This window comes from Amblyraja radiata, chromosome 28 (genome assembly GCF_010909765.2).
Source record: "Amblyraja radiata isolate CabotCenter1 chromosome 28, sAmbRad1.1.pri, whole genome shotgun sequence".
Taxonomy (NCBI): Eukaryota; Metazoa; Chordata; class Chondrichthyes; order Rajiformes; family Rajidae; genus Amblyraja; species Amblyraja radiata.
In genome coordinates this window covers 13,769,181-13,785,050 of record NC_045983.1, presented here as the reverse complement: position 1 = coordinate 13,785,050, position 15,870 = coordinate 13,769,181, and the positions used below count along the sequence as shown (strand labels likewise).

The window sequence follows — 15,870 nt, the reverse complement described above, 5'->3', positions numbered from 1 at the left end:
TGGTTGCTCTTTTAAGTACTTCTTGGCAAACTGTAACCCGGACATACTATTTTTGCGGCTATCCAGTGGTTTGCATCTTGCAGTGTATTTCTGTTCATGGAGTCTTCTGCGGACAGTGGTTACAAATCCACACCGGACTCCTGAAGAGTTTCTGATCTGTCGGACAAGTGTTTGGGTTTTTTCTTTTGTTATCAGCTGTGGAGGTCTTCCTTGCCCTGCCTGTCCCTTTGTGAATAGAAAGCTCACTCGTGCTCCCTTTCTTCTTAATGATGAAACAGTTGATTTTGGTAAGCCTAAGGTTTGGCTGATGTCTCTAACAGTTTTATTCTTGTTTCACACTCATAATAGTTTATTTGACTTTAATTGGCACAACTTTGGTCCTCATGTTGATAAACAGCAATAAAAGTTTCCAAAGATAATGAAAAGACTGGAGCAAAGACTCGGGCTGAGAGCTCTCTTATACCTGCTTTAAGGAGGCAATTAAACACTCCTGAGCAATTACAAACGCCTGTGAAGCCATATGTCCCAAACATTATGGTGCTCTGAAATGGGGGCGACTATGTATAAACACAGCTGTAATTTCTACATGGTGAAACCAAAATGTACAAAATTGCCTTTAATAACATCTGCAAATGTGTACTTTAACCTCATGTGATTTTTTTCTATTACAAATCTCAAATTATGAAGTACAGAGGCAAATAAATAAATGATGGGTCTTTGTTCCAAACATTATGGAGGGCACTGTAACTCCTGCTCAACCAGCTGTGGTGTGGAATAAAGAACCTTCCAGAAGGATTTATGGTTTATTGTATCGTATTGGCATTGGTTTATTATTGTCACGTGTACTGAGTTGCAGTGGACAAGCTTTGTGCTATTCAGTCCCATCATACTATACATGAGTGCAACAAACACAAGTACAGCAGGTAAAGAGAAAATACCAGAGTGCAGAATATAGTGTGACACTTTATAGTTCAGTGAAAGTGTGGATTTAAAAAAAGTCCAATTTCCACAATAAGCTATGTTGTGCATCCTGACAGCACCTTAGCTTATAGGAGGACCATTCAGTAGTTTGATAACAGAGGGGAAGAGGCTGATGATACGTGCTTTCAAGCTTTTGTATCTTCTGCCCTATTGGAACGGGGAAAAGAGGAATGAGTGGGGTGAGAATTGTTGGCTGCGTTCCCAAGTCATTGTGAAGTGTAGTTGCATCTACAGCTCGGCAATTTCTTGCGGTCTTGGGCTGAGCTATTTCAAAACCTGGCTGTGATTTATCCTAATAGGATGCTTTCTATGATACATCTGTAGATGTTTATATGAGTCGATGTAGACATCCCATAGACCTCTGAGGAAATGGAGGCGCTGGTTTGCTTTCTTGGTTGGAACATCAACATGGTTGGTTCAGAATAAATTCTTGGTGATATTTATGCTTAGGCTATTGACTGGGGCATGTTTTGTGATGTCAATAAGTAGCTCCTTTATCTTTGGCAGTAATTACAGCAGCAGCTCTGAGAATCTATGTAGCTGCAATCATTTACTTCAAAAAGGGGAAGTCAGGAGACCACGTACTAGTTTTTGATGGTGGGTCGGTGATGGAGGGAGTTCCATATTCCTGGGCTTTAATATCTCAGATGATCTGCGCTAGGGGATATTTAACAGTAGCCAATGATCCTGCCCAACTGTTTGGAAGGTGGGAGGAAATCCAAGCAGTCACCGGGATTAGTTTCTTGGTTTTGTGACATTGAGCAAGAGTTTTTAAGTTCTAGGTTCACTGGCCTTTGTCCACATTTCTGCCAATCAACCCCCCTCACCTGTATCGATTTATCACTGGCCAGGATTTGTCCTGCCCCACACTTCTCTTTTCTCCCCCTTTAATACTGTTGGTCTGAAGTAGGGTCCTGACGGGACACATTGCTGATCCCTTCCCTCCACAGATGCTGCCTGACATGCTGAATTCTTCCAGCACTTTGTGTATGGCCAGAGTGACTCTCACCGTAAATTGGAGGAGCAGCACCTCATATTGCGCTTGGGTATCAAAGGTCAAAGGTATTTTATTAGTCACATTCACATACACCAAGGTGTAATGAAGTGAAATGCTTTTTGCCATTTTGCAGCACACAAAAAAAAAATACAGACATAACACCAATGAGAGTCTTAAACACAAAGAACATCCCCCCACAATGGCTCCCACCATGATGGAAGGCACAAAGTCCAGTCCCCAACCCCAGTTCACCCATAGTCGGGCCTATTGAGGCCTCCACAGTTGCCTCTACGGAGGCCCGATGTTCCTGGCCGTTCTCGCCGGGTGGTGGTGCTCCGGCGTCGGGAGAGTCCTCACAGCGGTATGGGAACCCAGGAACGGCCACCTCCGTACTGGAGGCCGCGGCTTCCGAAGCCGACAAGGCCGCGCCGGATGGAGCTCCACAACTGGCGATCTCGTCGCGAGATCCCAGGCTCCCGGTGTAAAGATCGGCGCCGCCGCCCGCAGCTGGCCGCTCCACAGTCCCGCTGCTCCGCGATGTTGTTCCCGGCGGTCTCAGCTCACCGGAGCTCCAGCGCGGCGACCCAGGCAAGGCATCGCCCGCTCCACGATAGCGCTCCAGCGCTGTGCTGCCGCCGAAGCCGAGGTTCTGGGCGGTCTGCGACAGGAAACGCCGCTCCAGGCCCGCTGGTAGGCCGAGAGGATGGGTCAAAGCTGCAGCCCGGAGAAAAGCTGCCTCTCCGACCAGGTAGGGACCCTGAAAGGCAGTTTCCTCCTTCCCCTCCCCCCACCCCCCACACAAAAAAGTCTAGACCTCCAAACAAAACACTTTAACTAACTAAAAATAAAACGGTGAAAAGACAGACAACTGCTGGTAATCTGCACCCCAGCGGTATGAACATTGACTTCTCCAATTTGAGGTAGTCCTTGCTTTCTCCCTCTTTCCCCTCCCGTTCCCAGCTCTCCCACAGCCCACTGCCTCGCATCTTCCTTTCTTCTTCCCGCCCCCCCTACCCCCACATCAGTCTGAAGAAGGGTCACAACCCCAAACGTCGCCTATTCATTCACTCCACGGATGCTGCCTCAGCCGCTGAATTTCTCCAGCATTTTTATCTACCTTCGATTTTTCCAGCATCTGCAGTTCCATCTTAAACATTCTAGCATCTAGAGTTCCCATAAGTCTTCTGTCCACCATCTACAAAGGTGAAATGGTGAGTGTTCGGACTAACTCCACTTGCCTGGATGGAGTTAGTCCATGCACTTAACATTTGGCACATTATCTTTGCACCATCTCTATGGCTCAGCTAGGTGATGGAACATTTTCCACCTACCTGGAAGGCTGCAACTTCACAAAGTTTGAAACCAACTTGATCGGGGCATGGACAATATTCTGTTGTGCTGAAGAATTTCATTATCCTAACTGGGACACATGACAATAAACTCTCTTGAACCCTTGAACTTGAACAAGGTGGGTTTCCGTGCTGTACACCTCTCCGACTCTGAGCGTGTGGCCAACTGCCTCGCAGTGACAACCCACCAGTGCCTGGCTGTGAATCAAAGAGAAGGGGACTTTTGTGATTTACTCAAGTTTCTAGCATCGGCAGTCTCTTGCAGTTTAATTTCCCTCTTGACTCCTGGCTGCTCTCGGGCTGTCAACTGTAACAGTCTCAGTCCCGCCCATGTGTACCAAGCTGGCCCGGTCCCTCTGTTCCAGATTAAACCCCGCCCATGTATACCGGGCTCTGCCCCGCCCCTGTGTAGTCAAGAGGGAAATTTGCTGTCAAGAGATTTTATTGTCGTCCGTCCCAGATAGGATAATGAAATTCTTACTTGTGGCAGCACAACAGAACATGTAAACATAGTACGCAACGGGAGAAAACAAAGTCCAGTGTGTATATATACACATTCACACATACTCAATAATAAAACAAATATAGATGGACTACCTCAAATATAGGGACGACAGATGGCACAATGGGCTAAGTGTTCGGCTGGCAACCGGAAGGTAGCTGGTTCGAATCCCGCTTGGAGTGCATACTGTCATTGTGTCCTTGGGCAAGACACTTCACCCACCTTTGCCTGTGTGTGTGGATGTAATTATGTGAAGCACTTTGGGGTCAATGCAAGTTGACTAAAAATGTGCTATATAAATAAAGAAAAAAATAGGGCAATATTAAATACCAGGATATGCCCCGCCCATGTGTACCTGTACCTGTGTCCTAGGCCAAGCCCCACCCCTGTGATCTGGGCTAAGCCCCGCCCCTGTGTACCAGGCTATTTGTCCGAGGTACACAAACTTGCTGGAGGAACTCAGCGGGTGCAGCAGCATCTATGGAGCGAAGGAAATAGGCGACGTTTCGGGCCGAAACCCTTCTGTCCGCCTCTGTGTCCCTGGTCCTGCTTCAGGTGGTTGCGCGGCACATCACGTCCGGCGGCTGGGGTGGGGGTCGCGACCCCTGACCCGCGGGCAGCGGGCACCATCAAAGATCATAGAGGAGCAATGATCTTTGGTGCTGGTCGTGGTCAAAGATCTTATAGCGGAGCAAGATAGGCTACTCCTGCGAAATGCAATGGACTGACGTGTAGTACGCTATGGAGGGGATCATGGGCAATTTTCCACGCCCATTTTAGTAACCTGAGCCTACCTGACCCGTCCCGACTCGCAATGTTGTGGGGCAACATTTTGTGTGGGTTAGATTCATAAATCTGTCAGTTCATCCGCTATAGGATCTTTGGTCGTGGTGTCGTTGGCGGCGGGTGCGCTCGCGCTCTTGCTGCTGGGCCGGTGAGTCCTGCTCGCGGGGGGCGCATAAACTATGGTAATGAGTGGGGGCGGGAGCTGGCGTCGGCTGCAGTCCTGAGGCGGTGAGGGAGCGCCGCGCTGTAGGAGGGGCGGTGAGGGAGCGCCGCGCTGTAGGAGGGGCGGTGAGGGAGCCTCATTTGTATAAGCTGACTCAAAGTTCTGGTCAGTTCTCGGGCAAGTGTGTCTCTCTTTGACTTGGTTTGATCTTGTTGCTCCATCCTCCGACCACTGGCTGTTGTTACTTTGCTGCCCGTGGGATCCTGTTGTGTATGGACTGGCTCTGAGTATCCGATGTCACAGCACTGACCACTGACCAGGAAGTATTTCGGTGGCCATGGCGTTTCTGCTGCCTTGAGCTGCGGAAGATGAGAGTTAGGAGCTTTCTTTCCCTAGTGCGGTCTTCCCCTTGCCTCGGCCATAGAGGATAGCCGGCTTCCTTTGCTTTTGGTTTCCCTGTGACCCTCATTGAATATTCCCCACAGGGTGCAGACGTAAGGAACCTGATAGATTGAAAGATAGGTACAGCGTGGAAACAGGCCCTTTGGCTCACTCAGTCCACATCAACCATCTGCTCACACTAATTCTATGATATCCCTCTTTTGCATCTGTTGGTATCTCAGACAAAAAGTTTAAGATGATAGGTTAGAGGATTTAGGGGACCTGAGATGGATGGTTTAACACACCGAGGTTGGTTGGAACCTGGAAGGCAATGCCTACATAGATGGTGGAGTCAGAGACTCACAAGCATCACGACAAGTACTTGAATTGTCAAGGTAGAGAATGCTCTTCACCTAATGTGATTGATCAAGATTAGTAGAGACAGGTAATGTATCGACGTGGAGCCCCAAAGGGCCTGTTTCTGTATGACTCCTGTAGGTTCTGAACGCAGGGTCACGGTTCAAGCATGGTTTGGGGTATTTGGGGAATCCCACATGGTGCAGAAGAAGGTGGGGAGGGAGAGAGAACTGGGAGAATCTTTTAAATTTTATATACATGTTGTGTACAAATCCATCAATAGCACCATCTCTTTCCAATAACTCAGAGATCTCGGCATTCTTCCATTTTACAGCCTCTCCCTTCTCTAATACAATCACCTCTCTCCGACAAGTCACTCCTTAAATTGCATCTTGTGACCAAGCATTTGACATCTGTCCTTGAGTTAATGTCAATGTTAGTTTGATAACTTGTCTGGGTGCGCCTTGGAATATTTTGCAAGGTGACTGGATTTAAATACACATTGTTGTTGCCGGAGTTGGTTGGTTCATCAGTCTCATGTGTGTAGTAAATAACTTTGCTTTGCATTGTATCCAGGCAGATTATGCCATACATGAGTATATCAGGTAGTGCAAAAGAAAAAATAAGCAAAGTGCAGCATATATATAGTGTTATATATAAGGGCTGAATAAGGAAGATCGTGAACTCATCCCTTGGGTATGAGTGGTCAAGAATTTGTAATTAAGATATATACCAAAATACTGAAATATGTACCGAAATGCTCCTTGAAGAAAGAAATTCACACCAGATTTGTAAACACAGTACTCAATCGATAATATAATAAACAAGCAAAAAAAGGTTCAATGAATAAAAAGACTCAATATAATGCAAAACAAACCAAAAGCACAAAGTCCTAGTGCAACAAAGACGGTTCATAGTTTGAAGATGAGTTGTTTTTTGTCGTGTTCAATAGCCTGATGGGTGTTGGGATGAAGCTGTTCCTGAACCTGGAGATCACGGTGTTCTGACTCCTATACCTTTTTCGTAATACCAGGATTGAAATGAGACCATGGCCAGGGTGATGTGGGTCCTTGATGATGTTGGCTGCTTTTTCAGGGCAGCGCCTTTTGATTATTTTTAATGGTGGGGAGGTCGGTACCAGTGATACACCGGGCAGTGTTCACACCTTTTTGTAATCTCCTTCGTTCTTGGGCATTGGAGTTGCTGAACCAGGTCGTGATGCATCCAGTCAATGACTCCAGAACAAGGGGTCACAGTTCCAGAACAAGGGGTCACAGTTTAAGGATAAGGGGGAAATCTTTTAGGACCGAGATGAGGAAAAATTCACACAGAGAGTGGTGAATCTCTGGAATTCTCTGCCACAGAAGGTAGTTGAGGCCGGTTCATTGGCTATATTTAAGAGGGAGTTAGATGTGGCCCTTGTGGCTAAAGGGATCAGGGGGTATGGAGAGAAGGCAGGTACAGGATACTGAGTTGGATGATCAGCCATGATCATATTGAATGGCGGTGCAGGCTCGAAGGGCCGAATGGCCTACTCCTGCACCTATTTTCTATGTTTCTATGCCCGGCTGCCTCAGTTCCTTCAAGCTGTCGCTGGAGAAGCTTTCTCTCCACCTCCACCTCTTGATGTTTCAACATCACCTCAAACTCAATGACTATCGACCCAACCTGCTCAACTCTTCCACATCACATTCACAGTGCTGCACAGCTCAGAAACAGGCCCTTCAGCCCACCTTCTCCATGCCAACCCTTCTTATCCATATAACTGTCCAAACGTTGTTTAAAAGTGAGAATTGCATCGTCTTCTACAGTTTCCTCTGGCCAGTCTCTAATCTCAGGAATCTTCTCTGCACTCCCTCCAATGGAAGTACATAATTCCTCACATGTGGAGACCAAGACTGTACGCGTTGGTTTGCTGCTGGGCCTGGCCAAGCTGGCCACTCGTGGGTCATGGTAAATGGGCAGCCGAGGGCTCCATTCAGGCTGACTGCCTGCCCCTCGTTAAGGCCTATGTCCGTAGCCGGGTGTCCCTGGAGAGCAGCCACTGCTTTCCACGGGATCCTTTACCATTTTCTGGGGCCGCTGGGCATCGCAGGGGATAGACTACTTCTTAGATGAAAGTGTCAACATCTTGTTTTGATTCTTAAGACATATATTCCTTTTTTTAAATAGATGTCGCATTTGGGTAGTGTTTTCACTGCTTAACTTACTTTTGTTTTTTTTTAAATGGTCCCACCAGTCAATGTAAAGAAGGGTCCCGACACAAAATATCTCTCATTGCATCCCTCCACAGATGCTGACTGACCCATTGAGTTCCTCCAGCACTTTGTGTTTAGCTCACTGTAAAGTTGCACCAAAATCTCTCCAAACCCCTTGCAATGAAGGTCAACATTACATTAAACTTCCTGATTGCTTGCTGTCCCTACATGCCAACTTGGAGACACAAGGAACAGCAGATGCTGAAATCCTATGTACACAATGTTGGAAGAACTCAGGGGGCCGGGCAGCACCTGTGGAGGAAAGGGGTGGGCGACGGTTTGGGTCAGGACCCTTCTTCAGACATACCAATTTTCTCTGTTTCATACTCCAGGACCTTCAGATCAATTTGCACGCTGTCATCTCTTTGTTGCTGTGCCCCTCCTCCTTCCGTAGTGGAGACCCTCACATTTTCCCACCTTGCACCATCCATCTGCCAACTCCTTTCACTTTCACCGACTCTATCCATATCCCTCTGCAGAATCCTATTGCCCTCACAACCTGCTGACTCACCGATCTCTATGTCCTTAAAAACTTGCCAGTATTGCCGTCATCCAAGCCATCATGATGAACTGGAAGCGGTTCAAGCCTGGGCACTCATCCCTGAGGAACTTCAGCAGTTACTGACTGCCAAAATGAAAACGCACCATTTTTCCACATTCTTATTTTCCTTTCGCCAGCCGTTCCCCCATCCATGCAGATATTGTACTCACAAGCGCAAGCACTGTGCAGTTGTACAGTTAAGTATTTAGTTTAGTTTAGGACGATAGATGGCACAATGGGCTAAGTGTTCGGCTGGCAACCGGAAGGTAGCTGGTTCGAATCCCGCTTGGAGTGCATACTGTCGTTGTGTCCTTGGGCAAGACACTTCACCCACCTTTGCCTGTGTGTGTGAATGTAATTATGTGAAGCACTTTGGGGTCAATGCAAGTTGACTAAAAATGTGCTATATAAATAAAGACATTTAATTTAGTTTGGAGATACTGCACGGAAACAGGCCCTTCGGCCCACCGACCCCGACCATACTCCAAATGCGGCCTAACCAAAGCCATCTATTGTACTTTACCAGCTTTCTCTCCCCTATTTCAATCAGTCTAAAGAAGGGTTCATACTCAAAACATTATTTCTCCATTCCCTCCATAGATGCTGCCTGACCCGCTGAGTGACCAGCATTTTATGATTTGGTCAAAATTCCAGCATTCTAGTGTATTCTAGTTAGGCCAGATGATTCGTTGAGGCAAGTACAATGACAACATTTCAAAGACACTTGAACAGATAAAGGGTAGGAAATGTTCAGAGGGATATGCGTCACAACAAGGGCAATTGGCACGACCATAGATGGGACATCATGGTCTTCATAGATGGGTTGGGCCGAAGGGCCTGTTTTCCAGATGTATGACTCTATGGCTCAAGAAGGGAAGGGTGGAGGAAACACGGAGAAGAGCAGCAGCTGTGTCACTGTCAAAGGTTCTGACTAACCATGCCTCTCATAGTTTTGTAAACTTCTATCTGGTCTCCGCTCAGCCTTCAACGCTCCAGAGAAAACAATCCAAGTTTGTCCAAACTCTCATTATAGCTAATACCTTCAAATGCAGACAGCATTCTGGTAAACTTCTCCTGCATCCTCTCCAAAGCCTCCACATCCTTCCTGTATTTGGGCAGCCAGAACTGCACACAGTACTGTAAATGTGGCCTATCCAAAGTCTCCTAGAGATTCTTCATGACTTCTGACTTTTCTACTCAATGCTGATGAAGGCAAGCATTACCACATGCCCTCCTTACCTCTCTATCTACTTGTGTTGCCATGTTAGGGTGACTGATTTAAGACAATACCACAGAGACAGGTTATTCCGGTTTTATTTCCTCATTCCTGGTTCCCAGTGGTGTGGTCCTCCTGCACGGAAGATCCGAGAATGGCGATGGGCAGCCCGTCTCTGCCGGTGATGGTCCTGTCCATAGTCAGCTTAATTTCACTCGACCTCGCACTTGAACCAGTACTTGGTGATGGATCGGGGCCCAGCAATGTCCACCCGCTTGGAGGCAAGGTCGACGAGGTAATATTTATCTAAAATTAGAGAGTGAAGAGCTTTGTTTTCTGTTTGGGCCTCATGATGGAAATTACATCTTGACCCCAACCCTACTGTGTGACTCTGGCCCCTGGTTCTCCACCACAGAGGTCCAGGCACCAGCAGAGAGGTCCAGCAACAACCACAGATGCCCAGCAACCTCCAGAGAGATCCAACACCCATCACAGAGGTCCAGGAACCTCGGGAGAGGTCTAGCAATGTTCCTTCAATTTCTTCTTCCACAGAGGCTGTTGGCCCACTGACTGTTTACTCCACCCTGTGATCTTATTTACAGGATTTGACTCTGGTGGTCTGCTGTCACTGATCTGGTGACCCCATTTCCAGGCGATACCAGTCCAGTGGCCTTTGACCCAGTGAACTCTAACAGTACCCCAGATCCAGTGAGCTTGGATCCAGTGATCCCCAGATCCAATTAACTTTGACCTGGTCTCCTCTTTAACCAGGAGACCAGGTGAAGGTGAACTTTAACCAGGTAGCCCCAGATGCAGTAAACTTTGATCCAGTGACCACCTTGTGCACGCCAACATCTGGTTCCAAATGCAGCTGTGCCTCGCCCTGCTACGGATTAGCTGCCAACACACAACATGGGGGCTTGGAAGGTGGCATCACAGGAGGGACCAGAGACGGGGCGGCAGGTGTCCCTACGGTGGGGTAGGGACTGCACTACTCACCTCTGACAAAGAAGTAGATACTATGATGGGGCCTGAAGTTGTTGGAATCGTCCTCCTCGCTGGACGAGTCCTTCCAGGGCCGATCCTTGGGCCGTTGTTTCTGGTGGTGCTCGCCTCGCCCCCGGCCCCACCCCCGGCCCCTCCCCCGCCCTTTCTGCTTTTGCTTCGGCACCATCTGGAGTTTGCCGATCATCACTGCGTCCACTCCACTGGGGATCCCACCCCAGCGGCGTCTGATGGAGAACGGGCCATTGGCGCCAGCTGCAAGAGGAAGCAGGGACAACGTCAGTGAGACTGACCTAAGTCAACACGCAGAGTATGGGCGTCAATGTGTGAATCAATGCAACAATGGTGATTGTGGAAATAAACACTCCTTTGTAAAGAGGGAAAGCAACAGATAGACACAAGGAACCATTGCTGGAGTCTAGCGCAGAACACAGTGATGGAGGAACACAGTGGTCAGGCAACACCTCTGGAGCAAATGGATAGGCAACGATTTGGGTTAGTTCCTTTCTGCCGAAGGGCCGGAGAGCAGCAGGAATCATTTTGGTAGAAATCCTGGGCGGTCCTGTCCCCCCCCACCCATGTTTTGAGAGGTGGGGGCCAATCCTCCCCATGTTTTGTGAAACATGTTGCAGCAAACCGCCTTGGAATTTTACATTTTTAGAAAGCTCCCAAGTTTAATGAGTACTGCAAAACGATTAGAGTCATTTTTCATTTGATTCCTCTGAGACGAAGACAGTTTGTTAACTGCCACTGTTAGAGCTTGTTAACTACCAGTAGTTAACATCGTATTAACACAGTTATACAATGTGTCACCAACACATTGATATGCATTCCTCAGTAAATATAATTGTGTTTTGACCAAGTATTACTGAGTATTACTGTTTTGACCAAGTACTACCAAGTTCCTTTGAATAAAATTCATGGGCGAATTTCATAAAACTCTCTGATGCGGGTACAATTACAATCTGAACATTGGATGTATTGGTGGATGTTATGGGAAGGATTTAAACGAGTATCGGACGGTCATTAAGGGCTCCAGACCGCGAGCAGGGGCTTCCTGGCGTGCAGGTACAGTCTCTCATTCACCCACGTTATTTGGTCATTTTTACCCATAATTCAGGAAAATGATACCTGTTTAAATCCTTCAAAAGCTACAACATGATAAATAACATAAATACACTAAATAAAACTGAAGCAAATAAAGGCAAACAGAAGAACTAACCTTGGAGGAGAGAGAGAGAGAGAGAATGAGAGAGAGAGAGAACAATACACATGAACTTTTCACAAACCAGCAAGAAAGTTTTGATTAATAGAAATAAACATACTTCAATGTTTTTAATTGATATAACATCCCTAAATGTTATATGAATTAAAAACAATTAAGTATGTTTATTTTTGTTCGTTTATCAAACGTTTCTTGTTACTTTGTGGACTCCATGGTGGTAGGTCCACCGACTCTGCGACCGGAGTTCTCAAGGTGGGGGGGGGGGGGGGGAGTGGGAGGAGATAAAATTGTTAGTTGTCATGCACACTGTCGGGTGCCAGAAATTGAGTCCCAACCCCCATGTTTTAAAAGCGATTTCCTCTCATGCAGAGAAGCATTGAGCGAGGGTCTCACAGAAGTCCTATCAGAAAGCAGAGGAGAACTTCAAAGTTGGCATACTTTCAGATTTTGATTTGAGACCTTGAGATTGAGATACTTGAGATTTTGCCGTGAAATGGTAAAATAGAAATCCTGGAATCTTGCGCAAAACACAAAGTGCTGGAGTAGCTCAATGAGCCAGGCATTACAGTACCTGTGGAGTCCCGACCTGAAAAGTAGCCAATCCATGTCCTCCAGAGATGCTGCCCGACCCACTGAGTTACTCCAGCACTTTGTGTTTTACTGAAGCTGAAAGTAAAATAGGTAAAGAATTACGGATAGGGAGAGAGGTGAGAGAATGCCCGAGGCAACACTGGAGAGATCCACAAGGAACAGAACAAACGGTTATTGAGGTTTACCTTTCGGAATGAATCTAAGGCGCTTTGAGAAGTCCTCCCATTTGTCAGCCATCTGGTCGGTGTACCTTAGGAAGGGGATGGAGATGGGTATGCTTGCACATTCTTCCTGGGTGGGCTGATGTTCAAAGACATACAGCCAGTAATGATTGCCTGCAGAGGAAGATAGAACACAGAATAGTACAGCGCAGGAACAGGCCCTTCGGCCCACAATGTCCATGCCGAACATGACGCCGACTTAAACTAATCTTCACTGACTGCACATGATGCATGTTCCTCCATTTCCTGCATATCGATTAGCCTATCTACAAGCATCTTAAACATCACTATCGTATCTGCCTCCACCACCACCACTGGCAGCAAGTTCCAGGGACCCACCATCCTCTGCATAAAAAAACATGCCCGCACAGCTCCATTAAATTTGCCCTCTCAACCTAAAGCTAAACCTTTAGTCCAACGTGTTCATCCTTGTAAAATGTCTGCCCAATGTATAACTCTCATAATTTTCCATCAGCTAAAGCTGACTGGAGCTGAATTCAGTTGCGCCTGCCGTTAGATATGTCACAGACTTGACGTGCAGAATCCCCATCTTACCCTTGAAGAAATAAACTCTCTCTTTCCCACGGAATCCGGATGCAGGAATGGCCAGGGCTGCATCGAGATCGGTTGGAATTTCTGGAAAGTTATCCTTGATTGGCTTGGGAAAACCATACTCCAAGATCCCGTCATCGAAACGCCAGTACATCTTGCCCTGGGGAAGGAGCGAGAGGTTCCACAGAGGCACTGCTGACCCCACACACATCACCACAACACGCACCACCACAACACACACGCCACGCACACAACACACACCACCGCAACACACACCACAACACACACACAACACACACACCACGCACACCATCACCACACACCACCGCAACACACACCACAACACACACTCACGCACACACACCATCACCACACACCACCGCAACACACACCACAACACACACCCACGCACACACACCATCACCACACACCACCGCAACACACACCACAACACACACACACGCACACACACCACACACACAACACACACCACCCCAACACGTAATGTCTCAACACACACCACAACACACACCTCCCCAACACGCACTGACCCAACATGCACCGCGCCAACAGATCCCTCAGTCTGGGTGGGGTGACCAATAGTTGACCCTCAGCCTTATCCTTGTTTATCTACTTTACCAACTCCTCCCATAGATCACTGTGGAGCTCAATAAATGCAATATGAAGTAGCAACTGCAGCTCAAACACAGAAACAACAACAACCGGTCCGGCCCCATCAGTCCCTCATTCAGCAGACCTTGAATAGATAGGTTTTTCCCTCGCAGTTTACTCGAGTGAAGGCAGCATCGATGGGGCCCTGCACGCCCCACACATCCAGAATCTGCTTGGGATATCCAGCAACAACACCTTTCTTATCCAGTTCATAAAAATATTGTCCTGGGGAGAGAGGAAGAGAATGGGTCAGAGTGAAGCTCTGTCTGCACCGTCCCATCACACACTGCCAGGGTCAGGTTGCAGCCCCTGTTCGACTATCTGAAGGGGCTGCTTCTCAAGTATTGGCTGCATTTTAGCCCCACGCTCCTGATATTTGGGCACCCGGTACAGAGGAGGGTGGGTCGGGTGGGTCGGGGAGGGGGGTGTGGGTCTCCTTGTCGGTCTGCTCCTGGGCCTGGCCAAGATGGCCATTCGTGAGTCCAGGCAACGGATAGTCGACGGCTGCACCGGGGTTGGCTGCCTGCTCCTTTTCCGGGCCTACATCCGTGCCCGCGTGTTCCCTCTCCATGGGGACTTTGGGGGCCTTCCGTGAACGCTGGTCGCTGCGGGAGGTCAAGTGTATTGTTGATAAAGTTGGCGATATATTAATCTGATGACCGTTTGTTTGTAAACTGTCAACATAGGCAGCCTTTGATCGTGTTAATACTCTGTATGTTTATTTTTATTTTCTGAATAAAAGTATTTGTATAATAAAAAAGTTTTTAAAAGGGTCAGACACACAGTGAAGCTCGACAGGACAGGCAGTATCTCTGGAGAGAAGGAATGGGTAACGTTTCTGGTCGAGACCCTTCATCAGTCTGAAGAAGGGTCTTGACCCGAAACGTCACCTACTCCTTCTCTCCAGCGATGCTGCCTGTCCTGGCTGAGTTACTGCAGCATTTTGTGTCTATCTTCGGTTTAAATCAGCATCTGCAGTTCCTTCGTACCCAGAGTGAAGCTTCCTCTGCATCTGCCCTACACACACTCCCAGGATCAGACAGCACAGGATCTGTTCTGATGGCTGGGTGTATTTGAAGCAAAATTTCGGAAGGAGTCCTTGTGGAAGGGGAACAAAAGTAGTGTGACTTTGGAGCTCTGATCATCACCGGACTTCAGAGGCTTTGTTTATAAAAAAGATTTCTTCAATTTGTGAGGAATTTGACATGTGTCTCTTGAGAGTCATTGGAGCAGCAGTAGATTGCCAAGTGCACTTGGAAACAGGGGTGCTGAGAATTGGAATGATGTTGTGGTTGTTTACATCGAAAGCCTCCTTGCCATACTGATTTACCTAGCCCAGGTGAGCTGGTAAAGAGGGTTTTTGGATTGCCAGTGAAACTGGAGTCTCTGAACTGACCTGTGAACAAAGCCTTTGGAAGCTGCAACTTTGACGGGGGAAATCGACACGGACAGTCCTTGTTTAACTGGAGAATACTACTTTAGTTACTTTTTGGACACTCCTTAATTAGACCGTTCATTAAATGCTGGAATGCGCTGTTTACAGCAGCGATAGCAGTAAGATTTTGCTTTATTAAGTACTGATAACTTTTGTCGAGCCACTCCTCAAAGAGCCACTCAGGGCTAAGCAGCTCCTGAGCCTCGACTATTGTTTGAGTTGATGGGGCGTAAATATGGGGTTACAACAAATTTACAAAATAACCTGACTTTTATGGCCATCGCAGCCTCAAAACTCAGTGGGAAGTTTGTTTTCATAGGAAAATCTGAACAGGTGGTGGCTATAAGGGGACTGCTCCTCAAGGTTTGGCTGTAGTTCAGCCCGACACTTCTGAATGTTTGCAAACTGCTAATTGGCATTGTTGACCTTTCCAGTACTTTGTATCTGTGATTATTTAAACTGGGGATGCGTTATTTACAGTAACAGCATGAAGATGTGTAGGAAGGAACTGCAGATGCTGGTTTCCACCAAAGATAGATACAAATTGCTGGAGTAACTCAGCGGGATTGGCAGAATTTCAGGAGAGAAGGAATGGGTGACATTTCAAGTCGAGAACCTTCTTCAGACTGAGAGTCAGG

The 15,870-nt window shown here is 47.4% G+C and overlaps 1 protein-coding gene across 1 annotated transcript in view; it reads right to left on the bottom strand.

Annotated features, from left to right (window-relative positions):
• The window catches only part of LOC116989144, a 74,085-nt gene that overhangs the window by 31,202 nt on the left and 27,013 nt on the right, over positions 1–15,870 (bottom strand). Inside the window, exons 9-13 of the mRNA XM_033046371.1 lie at positions 13,883–14,022; positions 13,129–13,285; positions 12,538–12,687; positions 10,531–10,791; positions 9,752–9,837 (exon numbers count right to left, since the gene is read on the bottom strand). Of these exons, the coding sequence (XP_032902262.1) occupies positions 9,752–9,837; positions 10,531–10,791; positions 12,538–12,687; positions 13,129–13,285; positions 13,883–14,022 (794 nt within the window). The remainder of the gene's footprint in view (positions 1–9,751; positions 9,838–10,530; positions 10,792–12,537; positions 12,688–13,128; positions 13,286–13,882; positions 14,023–15,870) is intronic.